Source organism: Ixodes scapularis, unplaced genomic scaffold (genome assembly GCF_016920785.2).
Source record: "Ixodes scapularis isolate PalLabHiFi unplaced genomic scaffold, ASM1692078v2 PGA_scaffold12__126_contigs__length_90152505, whole genome shotgun sequence".
Lineage (NCBI taxonomy): Eukaryota > Metazoa > Arthropoda > Arachnida > Ixodida > Ixodidae > Ixodes > Ixodes scapularis.
The window spans coordinates 84,999,320-85,014,139 of NW_024609838.1; the positions used below are offsets into that span (position 1 = coordinate 84,999,320).

At 44.4% G+C, this 14,820-nt stretch overlaps 1 protein-coding gene across 1 annotated transcript; it reads left to right on the forward strand.

Annotated features, from left to right (window-relative positions):
- Positions 1–5,702: 5,702 nt before the first annotated feature.
- LOC115332556 lies at positions 5,703–6,611 on the forward strand (the record flags this gene model as incomplete). The annotated part of the gene is made up of 1 exon (XM_029994966.2): positions 5,703–6,611. A coding segment is annotated over one exon (909 nt), but the record flags the coding sequence as incomplete, so codon positions are not given.
- Positions 6,612–14,820: the final 8,209 nt, after the last annotated feature.

The following is a 14,820-nucleotide window of genomic DNA, read 5'->3' on the forward strand; positions in this document are numbered from 1 at the left end:
ATGAAACGTTCGTGTCGACGAAACGTGTCCATGAAGAGTTGTCCACGAAACGTACTGCCGCAAAACGAATTTCGACGAAACGATAGGGACCCCTCGGCGAAATGAGAAGGCTACAGGGCGCGCGAACAACTATGCGAAACTCGTAAAGAGCACTCACGCACTCAGACGATGCGTTGTCACGTGCTTTACTGCAACTCTAGCCAGCCAGCACGCGCGAATAGCCTCCCAATCGCTACAAACGACGAACCGCGCGTCCCAGCGAGCTCGCGACATGACACAAGGTTCAAACGAGCACCCGACTTGAGCTTTCAACTCTGAGAAAAACGTCAAACACGAACTGAGATAGCGGCGACAGTCATTAAACCCGAAAGTTTCAAGCGATGCAAATCCGTGGTTTTGTTTCTTTCGAGGAAATAAGTGTCAAAAATACGAACGTATATATGACAGTCCCCAATCAATGTTAATAAAAAGAAGAGAACAAACTCACCGTTTTGATAACAACAAGGAAAGCTCGCACAGAAACCACCAAGCACCTCTACCCCTCGACAAAACAAGCGCGGCAGTAACGGCAGCAAAACGAGTGAGCAAAGATGGGTAGATGAAGAGATAGCGGCAGTGTGATTATACTAGACAAAAATCTCACCTCGTGCTTTTTAATTGAGTGGTAACTAGCGCCACCTCGTTTCGGAACGCTTATCATTAGTTGTTTGACAGTGCAATAAATGATCCTTCAAAATGTGAGAACCGTTGTCTATTAGTCTATAGCAAAAAAAAAAAAACAATTTCCAGCTTGTCGCAAACAATTTTAGTTGTTTAAAAAATCGTAACTTTAGATTTACGGACAAGTCAATGGTATTTCAGATTACGTATGCTTCTCCGTAGCTTTTAATGAGAAGCTCTACGTTTTTTTACGGAACGTTTTTACCGTGCACACCAGATAGAAAGATATAAACTTTCTTGCCTAAACCTCTCGGATCGAGTCAAGAGCATTTCAGTATTGCAGCGAGAGATTCCGACAATGAGTCCACTGCTCTAAAAAGTGCTTCGGCTGTATATGCAGTTAAACCAAGCAATCGAACATTAATCGCCGTACTTCAGTTCTACTCACCTGGCATGCAGAGTAGTTTCGCGTCGTAAAATCCTTTTTTCGTTGGACAGTCTCCGGCCCAGTAGTACACCTTGTCGTCTTCAACTACACCGCTAAAGTGCCTTACATCGTCGGAACTCACAACAGGCTGGGTCCTGTCGAGTAGAAATTCTACTAAAACGTAAGACATTGTACAGCCCGGGCAGGATCGACAGGTTGGAGCAAGCGGGCAAACAAAACGAGTCGAGAGCGATCGTTCATGGAAGCTCGGCGAAGAAGTTCGGCGTTTCGGCGGGCTTCTGATCAAGGTTGTCGGTCGGTTGTGTGTCATATCTCTAACATCAGCGGTTTTATGGGCTCACGTCCCGAAATCGTTTTCTCGTCCATAGATTTTTTTTCGTATTCATAGATTTGACGTAATAGTGGTATCCGAACGAACTTTACGTCCTTTGACCGTACGTGTGTCTGCACGTCAAAGCTTTTTGACGTACAGTCAGAGACAGTCGATGTACAATCAGAATCACCACCAAGAAATCTTGACGGCATTTCGCGGCGGCCGACTGCCACCAGGAAACCATCAGAAAGCCGACAAGCGGAGTCTGACTGGAGTTTGACTGTCGGTCAGAGTAACTTGTTGGACAGTCAGACATGCTTGACGTACAGTCAGGCACAGTCAGAGGTCCACTAGAAAACATTGACTGCCAAACAGGGTTACATTGATGGATTTTTCCTTCGGGAAGCTAATCTCAGTCCCATCAAATCACATTTCTGTGATAGCCTGACAGGTGAATCAGCTTGCGATTTGACTACCAGCGTCGAACCTGCAACGCGCTGCGCCAGAAATGGCTCGCGCTGGTTGACAGATCGCCCAAATGTCGTTCAATGAAAGTGACAGAGCTTTGCCGTGTAATAGCTAGATTATTAATCAGCAGATTTCGCACTTTTACGAAAGCTATTTTTAACTCTGAAGAACGTCTGCGGGTCCACATCCCTGCGAAACACGGAGACAGCCAATCACGGCGAACGTTAGAGTGATCCACGCGGACGACAAAGCTCAGAATACGCGAAGATCTTAAGAAATATCCATGCAGGCTGTTACAATGAGTGAGGAAAACGCCACGCTCGCTGACCCTTCGCAGACCACAATTCTTGTTATAATCCTACTTTCTATGGTGTGCCGTGATTGGGTGCCTCCGTGTTCTGCAGGAGAGTTGACTCAGGGCACATTTTACGGCAAGAGCCCTAATTGACGAGGTTTCCTAGCTCACTCGTATAAGTCTTAGCAGGAAGGCACAGTTTAGCGTGACGCCACATGAAACCATGATGTCATGTGAAAACATAATGTCATGATCCGCGATGCCATTAGGTCACGTGACACCATGATGTTACGTGACGTCATAGGGCGTCATGTTTAGTGTGTAGCGTGCAAGAAAGCAGGCAGCAGAATGTGGAGTTCTACGGCTGTCCTCACCGCAGTTCATTTTCGGGACACGGCAGCCAACCACCGGAAATTGTTCAGAGCGATCGATTCTCGTGAAAGTGGATTCGATTCGTTCAGCCCACGCGGTAACTCCCGACCGAGATACGTCCTTTTAAACGTAAGCTTCCAAATGACAAAATATCTATGGGCCGGTGTTGCACTGAACGGTATTTACGAAGCGAGAAACGACCTCAGTCGCCCCCTTCCCGTTCCCCGACCAATCTGACGACCCTAAATTCAAAGCGAACTGTCGCCACACGGCGTGTACGCACCTACCCGACAAAATTTCGAAAACGGCCGAATAGGGCATGTAAAAGGAAAATAAAATGGGGCTGTTGCCTCGTAAAGCCCTTTGTTGTGCTTGAGGGGAAGGCGAATAAAAGCGCCCTGGGCGCAATAAGAAAAAAAAAAAAAAAAAGGAGGGCCCTGGGTCGTAGCCGTTTTACAAGCTGCTGACGGCGGTGGTCGGTCGTGCAATTTACGGCACGACGTCTGTGTTCCCCCCGGCTAGGCGTCACCCCTCCTCGCCCTCTGTTGCCGCGTAATCTCGACGGGATCGAGAGTGTGCTGGCGTCGGTCGACCGTTAAGGCGCATTCACACTGGGAAAAAACGCGCGTCGAGGGGTGAGGTATTTTGCTTGCTTTTGTTTTGAAAAGGTCGCGCGACGAGGAAGGCCACGCCGGGGAGGACGTTTTTGGACCCTATTTTTCCCTCGACGAGCGCGCTTAAACCAATCATCGAGCTGCCGGACATGACGTATCGTTTTTCCCCCCGTAAGGACCTCTTTTGCTGTTCTTATTTTCGATCTTCACGAAAGGCGGAAAGGCAGAATGTTTAAGGGATTCGCGCAGTTGCCAAGCGTGGCTGAGCCGATTGGAATATCCGACAGTAAAAAGTGTTTTCTGCGCGTGTACGACGCTGTAAATATACTCTTCATCGTTTGGCCGAAAGCCACCACCGACTGACAAAATTCGCAGTATGTTCCGAGTGTGTGAGAGCGATCACCCCCAATGGTTAGGCCTTTAGGGCATGCTCTGTGTGCACGTCACCAATACGGAATACAACAGTTCCCCTCCGAAAACATTATCGCACTAGCTAGTGATGTGTTAGCTTGAATTTAGAGAAATAAACGTAGACAAACTTATTAAAATAGAACTTACTGAAATGGACGTCTTGTCACATCTATCTTCGTAAATTCAAACTGACGCACCAGTAATATGTACGAACTACCTCAACTTAAGCCTGTAATCGCACTAGCTGCTTGCAGTGCAATCAAAGGTGGGACGTCCGGGCGTTCTCAGCTTTCTTTGCACGAAAACGCGCCAAAAGAGCGTATTCTGAAGCTGCACGTTCGAGTTCGTGCCCCTCATATATGCTGTATACAACTGGAGTGTAAATTTATGTATAATTGTTGCCGTTGCCCGTTCACTAAAGACGGTTGTCTCCAAGCGGATATGCAACACTCTAAGAAAAAGGTGAGCGGTATTTAGTCCCCCCTGGGGAACCAAATGCTCTGCCACCGCCATTAGTCCCTTGGAAGACTAACGGGGAGGGAAGCAACTAGTGCGCCCTTCACGTTACTCCCTCAATGTTGAACCCCCAGGACTCTCCTTTGCAGCCTTGCATACAGGCCATCGGGACTAAATGTTGCGCCGTTACATTTAGGCCCGTCAGTCTATATGTTGCGCCCTGGTATTTAGGCACCCCAGACTAAATGTCGCACCCTCGCACTTAGACCCCTGGGACTCAGAGTTAATCCTTTACATTTGGTCCCGAGCAACTAAATTTTCAACGCGTGGTTTTTAGTCCCCTTGGACTAAATGTTGTACCCTATAAATCGCACACACTGAAGAAGTGTGCCTCGCACAGATATACTGGTTGCCGAGTGCGCTGCATCTCAGAGAGAAGACGCTACAGTTCAAATCAAATGTAGTTTTATTGCTTCGTAAATAACGTCCCATTTCAAAATGACCGAAGTCGAATTTTTCTAGCAGCATAATCAAAGTGAAAGGCCGAGTTTCGAAAGCTGCACTTGCGTCGACGATTTTGACATTTTGACTTTTGCTGAAACCGGTCGTGGTCTAAGCACCCTTTCTCGGGGTGCCGAAAGCTTCTTGCCTGTTCGCGAGAGATTTGAGTTATTAGTAACACTGGTAGTGTAAAATACCTAATCACTCGATAAACGTATGAGATATAAAACACTCATAATAAAACAACAAGTAGACTGCGTAAGTGCTGAAACAGCTCACATAAAACATGCGATCTATTGGCAGCAGACCAGCACAATATTAGAGCTTTAGTATACCGTACACTGCGGAATGCGGACCCAGCGGGCGCAGGCTCGATCTCAAATAGACGGCACTATCTTTCGCAAGAAACTCGAACATCTAGTGTACAGTCGATTAAAGCTATTTATTACGGTGAAGCAGCACCGAACATCCAATTTTTCAAGGTCGAGCGCACAATCCTCACCCATACCACAAAACAAGCTGAGTGAAACCACCTACAAAGTATATCCAAGCAACAGACTTTATTTCCAATGGTCGGACGAGCCCACAGCAGCAAAACTAGTAAATACAGTTTCGTAAGTTGTCTACGGAACCAAGTACTGTGATGGCCTCGGCATATCAACTCCCTCCGTATGCTGTGAGTAGTCGACGAAAAAAAAATGATGGCACGGTAGCCACCTTGCGATGCCTTTCCAGATTGTTTTCGTTGCTAGATAGTTCAATTTTGAAGCCTTCGATTTTGACACTGCCGCGCTATTCTGAAACAAATCTTGGTACTTTTAATGGCCTCGTAACGTTGAGGGGCTCAAATATACGATGCAGCGATGAGGTGGCTCATGCTTTTCGTCTTGCCGCAGCTCCTGAACGTGTCAGCGCGTGCGTCCCCATCCAGCTGGCTACACAATGACGGGGCAGCTTTGCTCCGGTTTACGGGCCGCGAGCTACCATCCGCCACGCGCTTGTCGACTACAGTGTTTCCTGCTGGGATCAAGATCTCAGAGGACCTCGCTCGTGCTACGCCACCCACAGCGACATCAACGGAAGCGCCTACGAAGGGACCCCCGCCCCCCTACCCCCCCCCCCCCCTACCCCCCCCCCCCCCCCCCCCGGCTACAGCGCGCCAGTGGGCATGGAAGATTTGCAGCGATGAGGTGGCTTATGTTTTTCGTCTTGCCGCAGGTTAGTAATCGTAAACCTTGCCACTGTTTTAGGTCGAACTATGTTCCCCTAATTGTGCTTCCATGCCCCGGAGCGTGTATTGAATCTTTTAGAGCTTTGTTGCTTTTGATGTCTGGGGATGTAGAGATGAACCCAGGCCCTATGAGCAAGCAGCAAGAGGATGAATTCCTTGCGCTTCTGCAGACAGTCGCGAAACTTCAGAGTAGCCTTGCTCTGCTGCAACAAGAGGTAAACCTACTAGCACAGAAAAATATAGAAAGCGAAAAATCTGCTTCCGCTCTAGAAGAACGCGTTAGCAACCTAACAACTGAACTCGATTTACTAAAGCAGAAGGAAATCGGTAGCGTCACACCTACCGAACCTCAGCTTACTACAGCTCTAAACGAACTTTCGCAGCTGAAAACTCCTTGTGACGACGCGGAGGGCAGTTCCCGTCGTAACAACCTTCTATTTTCTGGCGTCAGTGACACCGACAGGGAGACGTGGGCCCAGTCCGAGGGCTTGGTAACTGGCCTCTGTTCCAGAAACCTAGGCATAAATGTCGAATTAAGCAAAATTGAAAGAGAGCACCGCTTGGGAGCGTTCAATCCACAAAAATGTCGCCCTAAAATTGTAAAGTTTTCTTCATTTAAGGATAAAAAAGGCATTCTTTCCTCGGCATTTAAGCTCAAAGGGACACGTGTAGCTATCAGTGAAGATTTTCCCATTTCTGTCCGACTTGCGCGCCATCAGCTTCTTGATTTTTCCAAGCCTAAAGGCACGATTTACAAGCGGCGTCACGATAAGCTATTTTCAGATAATAAGTGTTATGTATTTGAGGTTGCTCTTGGTGCCGTGAAGGAAAAAAGTGCATAGCAATGCCAGCGTTCATTTCGTTTTTCGTCACCCAATCAACCTGCAAAACGCCGTGATATCTCTAACAAACCGTCTTATCATTCTATTTTATTTACTAACATTAGAAGCTTCTTACGTAAAAGAGATGATGTGATTTCCTTGGTTGGAGGCATATTTTGTGATTCTTACCGAGACGTGGCTAAGCCCCGATATATCTGATAGTGAACTTTTTCCTTTGTATCCAAACTTTCGTGTGTATATGTGTGATAGATCCGCTAGAAGGGGGTAGGGAAGGTGTGCTTTTAGCTATAAAAAATCATATTCCGTCTCGGATTATACTGATTCTTACCGACTTGGAAGCTGTTTGTGTGTACGTCGCTACGACGCCCCCGTGATAGTGGCTGTTTGCTATAGACCGCCAGATAGTGATAAACAATTTGTTACCAAGCTATATAACTGTCTTTCTGAAATCACAACTAAATACCCTAACGCCTTTGTTACTCTATTTGGTGATTTCAATTACTCGAACATTGACTGGTCTGCCCTCTCTTCTAGCTGCGCATTGTCTCAAGAACTTATAGACTTTTGTTTAGATTTCAACTTTTCAAATGTTATCACTCAGCTGACTAGGATTACTAATCACTGTAGCAATATGCTCGACTTATGCTTAAGCCAAGACCCCTCATTCTTCAGTAACATCACGTACTTACCCGGCATTAGTGACCATCTCGTCATCGATTTAACTCTTTCTCTCTCTGCTCCTAATAGATCACATTACTGCAAATTCATTCGCAATTACGCGAGAGCTGATTACGCATCAATCAACTCGAACCTCGAAGATTTTTATCATACTTTTTCAGATAACTTTTGGGAAAGAACGGTTAATGAAACCTGGACTTTATTCAAAGATAAAATGATCTACCTAATTGAACGCTTTACTCCACTGACCCGTATTATATCTGATAACATGAACCCTTGGTACAATAAAACAATTCATAGTCAATCCAATAGGAAAAAAATACTATATAAGCGGACTAAGGCTGTCAACACTACGGCTTCTTGGAATGCCTACTACGCTTATAAATCCAGAATAAATCACGCCAAAACCAAATTCTATAATATCGACCCCCCCAGCATACTAACCACCAAACCAAAGAAGTTCTGGAAAATAATCAATCCGTCACTTTCACTTCCTTTACAACTTGAAGATGACGACGGACTTTCACTTTCTGATAAACGTGGCGCTCTTGCTATTAACAATTCCTTCTGCTCCATCTTTACTAAAGAGGACTTGCTAAATATTCCCGACTCGTGCCAATCCATTTACCCTCTTATGAATCCTATTTTAATTGACCGCACTGGAGTACTTCAGGCTATAGATCAACTAAAGGTGTCCTCCAGCTCCGGAGATGACCAAATTAACTCTAAGGTATTAATAAACACTAAACATATTTCTTCCACTTTCCTATGCAACATATTCTCTCAATCTCTTAAACTCTCTGAAGTTCCATGCGATTGGAAAGTTGCTAACGTCATACCCGTTCATAAAACAGGCGATCGCCAACAAATCAGCAACTATCGTTCCATCTCGCTCACCAGCGTTTCATGCAAACTCTTGAAGCACATTCTCTATTCTAACATGATAAACTTTCTAGACACTATTAATCTCCTTTTCAAACACCAGCACAAATTTCGCAAGTCCTCCTCATGCGAAACTCAGCTAACAGCATTTCTAACTGACGTTTACTCAAATTTCGATTCCAATGTTCAAACTGACGCCATCTTCATTGACTTCTCCAAAGCATTTTACAAGGTCCCTTATCAACGTCTTTTAATGAAACTAAAAGATATTAATCTTCACCCCTCTGAAATCAATTGGATTTCTGAATTACTCACTAATCGCACACAGTACACTTCTATTAACAATATAAAATCTACCACAAGCATAGTAACGTCTGGCGTCCCTCACGGAAGCGTTCTTGGCCCCTTCTTTTTTTAATCTACATTAACGATCTCCACCATGGCATCACTTTTGAAGTACGTTTGTTCGCCGATGACTGTGTCATCTATAGACCGATTCATTCACGCCACGATCAACTAATCTTGAAAAACGATCTCCAACTCATTATTCAGTGGTGTCATAAATGGCAAATGGCTTTAAACTATAATACATGTAAATCGCTATCTTTTTACCGCAGTTCACATGTTCTATCCTCCTCCTACCAGCTTTCTGGCACCCCAGTAACTGCTTGTTCATCGTATACATATCTCGGAATTCATCTGACATCTGACCTGTCATTGACCACCCAAATAACATATGTCATCGCCGATGCTAACCGCACTCTCGAATTTCTTCGCCGTAACCACAGACAAGCTACATCCCCCGCAAAACAACTAGCTTATACTACCTTAATCAGAACTAAACTAGAATTCGCTTCTTCCATATAGGAACCATGGCAGGCATACCTAAAACACAACCTGGAATCCGTTCAAAGCATAGCCCTCCGTTTTATTTATTCGGACTATTCCCCGTACGCAAGCATATCAGGATTTCGCCAATCAGCAAACCTTGACACTCTTTCTCACCACCGCAGGATGTCTCGTCTTTCTCTTCTTCATCGGATCTTTTATTACAACAGCCATCTCAGACAAAGTTTTTTTTATCACCTCCTTACCGCATTTTCCCTCGTCTCGACGATTCTTGTAAACTCCGTCCGATTTCCTCGTCAACCGTCACTCACCAAATGTTTACTTTACCATTGGCCATTGACGACTGGAACTCACTGCCTGACGTAATTGTTTCCTTATCTTATACTTAGAAATTTTCTGCAGCCATTAGCTTATTTTTTATAACCCATAACTACATTATAGCCTGTTTTTGTAGATAAATTGTTTTGTTATTTTTTTTTTAAGTGTTCACTCCCTGGTATAATGCCCCTTAAGCTTTCAAGGAATAATAAAGGCTGATGATGATGATTTTCGGGTGCCCTCACGGCTAGCACGATAAACATTCTTCTGGCTGAGTAACTTGCACATCAATCACCTCTTCGCATTTTCACCCCGCGATATGACTAATTGTGTGTTCGCACGACGCTGATTTTCTCCACAGAGACAAGCGAACGTCCTCGCGTCTCGAGGTTACGTTCGCCACCTCACAAATGCTTAGTAATCCCTGAACTCAGCCGAGACCCAAGAAAAGAAGATGCTGTCAAAAGATAAGTTTGAGGGTATGTAAGAGAATAATGGTGGAAGCTTGAAGTCATCTCGTTCTGACATGAACAGCATCAAAGTTGAGTCCGGAATTTGGACTAGTTTTGCTTTCATAGGAGGACGTAAGAGCGCGGTGCAGAGGTGATGCGACAGGGGTGGAACCTTAACTGTGCGTCACGGTTGAAAATATTATTTTTTGTATAGTGTGAGTTTTTGAGACAGTAGTTCAAAAGCTTTTCATCTAAACCAAAGGTATAACTGTGCGTGTGTAGTGGTTCAGAAGAATGTTTAAATTTTTCTGTGTGTGTTACCTCAGTCTAGAAATTATTTTGGTCTAAAGTAAACCGGAAGGGGGATTGTGCGTAGTAGGAAGCTTCACTTACGTTGTTTTGTGATTTGGGTGAGGGTTGTGAACACGACTTTGAAAAACAGGAAGCTCCGTGGCTCTGTGGCGGTTGTAGTTCTTTGTATTAGGAGGGTGATTGAATAAAAGTATTGGCTGAGTTAGAGACGTTGTCTTTCCCTGCTACGTTCTCTTCTACTGTAAAACAATTATCCTAGTTCTGTCCAAGTCTAGGGTAATATCATCATAGTAAGTTTGGGATCGCGCTATGGGGATACAGTCTCCTTAAGATGGAAAGCCTCGTTCCCGTAAAAACTCGTCCATAATGTGAGTTGTCCATAATAACGAGACAAAAATGCACGTATCTCCCCAGTTTCTCCCCGAGAGTGGTGTCCATATAGTGGGGTATTCATGTTAACGGGATCCATATTAACTAGACATGAGAGTATAACCTTCCAGTTCACGCCTACCCGAAGGGGCCCTACAACGCGAACAGCAGGATGATCCCACTCCTGCTTCTGGTAGAGGTGCAATTACTCGCCGTCAGCCTGGCTGATTCATGCTAAAACCACAAGCCGTTCAAGTCATTGGACCGACTGACGAACCATCCGAGCCAAACACCAGTCCAATGCTGATTAGGCCAAAAGTGGAACAAGTTAACCACTGCGGTTGGCAACCTGGATCTTCACCCCACCGCAACAGGGATTCTGTGCACGCCCTATATAACCAATACAGTTCACGCCTACCCGAACGGGCGCGACATCGCGAACGACACGATGATCTCACCCCTGCTTCTGATACAGGTTAGTTACCTCGATCGAACCAATACATATAAGAGCAATGATTTTTTTTTACTCGCTGTTTCATGCCCCTACGACTGAAATGCGCAGTTGCGTTCTCTTGTTGCGTGAAATCCGTGCCAATGCTTTACAATCACAAATTCTACTCTTATCTGGAGATGGGAGAAGCAAACCCCAAGCCTACTGAATTGCGAAATATACTGCTGGAAATAAAGTCCGTAAAAGAGCGGCAGTCAGCAGCAGATAAGTCCATAGAAGAGCTCCAGGCTAGAGTTTTTGCATTAAAAATAATAAGGCAGATTCACTGAATGTTGAACCAGCCCTGGTCACGCAAGCACTTACAACTGAAATCGCAGCCCTCCAGGCCTCTAACGAAGCTGCAAACAACCGACTGAGTAGAGACAACTTGCTCTTCAAGGGGATTGAGGATTCACCGAAAGGAAATTGGAAACCAGCTGAAAAAAGTTTTGTAGCATTCTGCACAAAGCAGTTAGGTCTCAGTCTCGACACAAATAACATTGAACGGACACATTTCGAGGGCCAGTTTGCAACGAGCAAAAACCGTCAAATAATTGTTCAGCCCAGTCGGTTCAAAGACAAGGAATTCATCCTGGAATCCGGACCAAAATTAAAGCGAACAAACCTGGCAATTCGCGAAGACTTCTCGGTGGCAACGAGAACAGGGCGCAACAAACTTCTCCGGTTCGTCAAACCAAAAAAAAAATGTCCCTTCAAGCTACGGCTCGTAAGGCTCTATGTCGGTAACTTATTTTATATATATATACGACATCAACTCAGGTTCAGTCATTGAATCGCGCAGCTAGCTATGTAATATCCGAAAAAAAGCGCCCCTCCACAATAAAACATGAATCTGATAATCAACAAAATGGTGAGTTGGGCCAGTTGCCATAAGCGCTGACATTGTTCTGTTCTTTTCACTTACATACGTGGCGTCATGCCCAAGCGGGTTGACTTAAACGGCCTCATTGACGATAGCGCCGCTGGCGTTATCATCATTTCGAAAACCTGGTTAACTGAACACATACATGACTTTAAAATTTCGCCCACGCTCCCCCCGCATGCACTACAATATGTATCGTCATGACCGGCACTTAAGAAGGGGCGGTGGCGTCGTAGTTGCCATAAAAGATAACATATCCTCCTTCTACATCAACAGCGACACTAATCTTCAGATAATATGGGTACTCGTCACATCACCCGCTTCCTAAATAATAATCGGAGTCTGCTACAGAGCGCCTGACAGCAACAATGCCCTTACTGGTAAGGCACGCAACACAATATACACGCTTAAAATCATTCACCGACCGTGTAGCGTAATTCTTCCTTTTGGTGACTTTAACTTCCCAAATATCAATTTGACATAACTAACAGTCGCAAAGAAATCTGCAGAAAATGAATCTAGGAAGTCAACATGCAACCAACAAGACTCGATAACACAGATGATCTTTTATTTTCTACCACCCCAGAACATACCCAGAACATGTTCATTATTTAGGATTCAGTGATCAACAAATCCTACAGTAGCATTGTCGCTTCTCATAAAAAAAAGCGCATAGAGAAATGTTCATTAAAGTTTACAAAAGAGGATATTTCCTTTCAATTAACCACGTATTCCAAACCTATTACGATTACTTTAGTATAAAGTTTAGTTCCTGGACTATTGAAGAAAACTGGAATGGATTCCAAATCCAGCCCAACTACCTCATCAGCATATTTATGCCTAGACTACACTTGGTTTAATAAGACTCTCAAACCGCTAAGTAACAAAAAGAAAAAGAAAAAGCGAAGCCCGCCTTTATCGAAAAGCTAAACAAACCTGGCTTACCCAAGATTGGGATGCTCACAAAATTATAAAACAAATATACCACAAATATTAAACTTGCCAAGATAAAATTTCTATTTTATGACATGTCCTCAATCCTTCGCTCTAATCCAACTCGATGTTGGCAACTTCTATCGCCGAAATGTCAATCGCGATCGCTGGACCTACCCGGCAGCAATAACGACCCAATCATCGACAGTGAACTCAAGCGGCACGGCCAAGTGGCCATTCATCGGCAAATGGCTGGCCGTCGTCTGGCCACTGGTTAAATGACCATTGCCAAGCATTGGCCAATGATTGGCCAAATCTGTGATGCTTGGAAATCTGCAACGGCCCTAAACGACTTAGTTTCTGTGTTCACTACTAAAGACCTTGACATTCTGCCCTCTCCTCTTCCGGTATCTAGCCACATAATGCCACCTGTAACGATATCATCTCATGAAATAACTACTCCAATTAACAAACTGAAGCTTTCATTGTCAGCCGGGTAGGACAATATTAACTCTAAAATCTTTAAGAACATCAATGTAATCGCCAGTTCATATTTTTTTATAATCTCGCAATCTCTCTAATGTGGTCGTTTTCCAATAGATTGCAAATTTGGAAAGATAGTACTAGTCCATAAACATGGCAACCGATTTCTTACATCCAATTATCGTCCCATATCTTTAATGAGCGTCCAATCAAAACTTTTGGAGCATATGCTCACACCAGCATAATCCACCACTTGCACTCGATACACGTTTTCTACTCTCACCAACTCGGTTTCCTGAAAACTTGTTTTTGCGAAACCCAGCTTAGCTTAATTCACTTATGACCTACACATTAATATGAATAAAAATTATCAAAGATGCGCCATATTTCTAGACTTCCCCAAGACATTCGACCGAGTTCCTCATAATCCAGTCTTCTCTAAACGTTCAGTGCTCGGTATTGAAAAACTACAATATCTTGGATTTGGGATTTTTTTACGTCGAAAGTTCAGTTTACCATTGCTAAGAAGCACTATTCAGCCCCCGCTTACATTCGCCAGGGATAAATAGTGCTTGTTAGCAATGGTAAACTGAACTTGCGACGTAAGAAAGTCGTAAATCCAAGAAACTGTAGTTCATGCCTTCCCTAGGGCGCAGAACTCTCCCGACCCTTCTTTCTCATGTGCACAAATGATCTTCCGCAAAACATCGACTCAAAAATTAGACTTTTCGCAGACGATTGCGTTATTTACCGTCCAGTCACAGTCTGGTCAGATAATATCACCTTGCAGAGGGATCTAACAGGAATTAACACTTTTTGCGATTAATGGCTTATGTTTCTTAACTACGAGAAGTGCCAACTTGAATCGTTCACGCGGAAACAATCTGATCTTTCTTACTCATACTCACTTGATAGCGTTTCAAATGGTACTACTCCCTCGGTGTTCACTTGGCTTCACACTATCTTGGATTCATCATATCGAGACTATCACTGCTGATGCTTCACGGACCCTCGGCTACTTAAAGCGGAATCTAAAATCAGCACCCTCTCACATAAAGCAACTAGCTTACACTACATTCGTCCTCTCCAAGCTCGAGTATGTCTTGTCCATCTGGCATCATTCACCAGCTTACCTCGGCGAGTCTGGACGAATTTCAAAATCGTGCAGCCCGGTTAATTTCATCAGCATACTCCCGAGACACCAGTGTAACACAGCTTAAACTTATTCATGGTAATAAAACCCGAGACTCAGGAACACAGAAGGGGACGAACACAATACAACATCTCTGTGTTCCTGAGTCTCGGGTTTTATTACCATGAATCATAGCCAGCTCGCTGGTTTTTAAGTATTATTGCAGTTGAACTTATTCTCGAGCTTTCAGTGCTTTTTGACCGCAGAATATTGTATGGATTATGTCTCCTACGTAATTTTTACCCCACCAGCGCCAACTTATCTGAGTCCCTGATATCACCTCCTGACAGAATCTTGCCATGCCTCAATCACAGCCTTTGCATGAAACGCATAACAGGCCCAAAACGCTAGCCTTTAATACATCATTA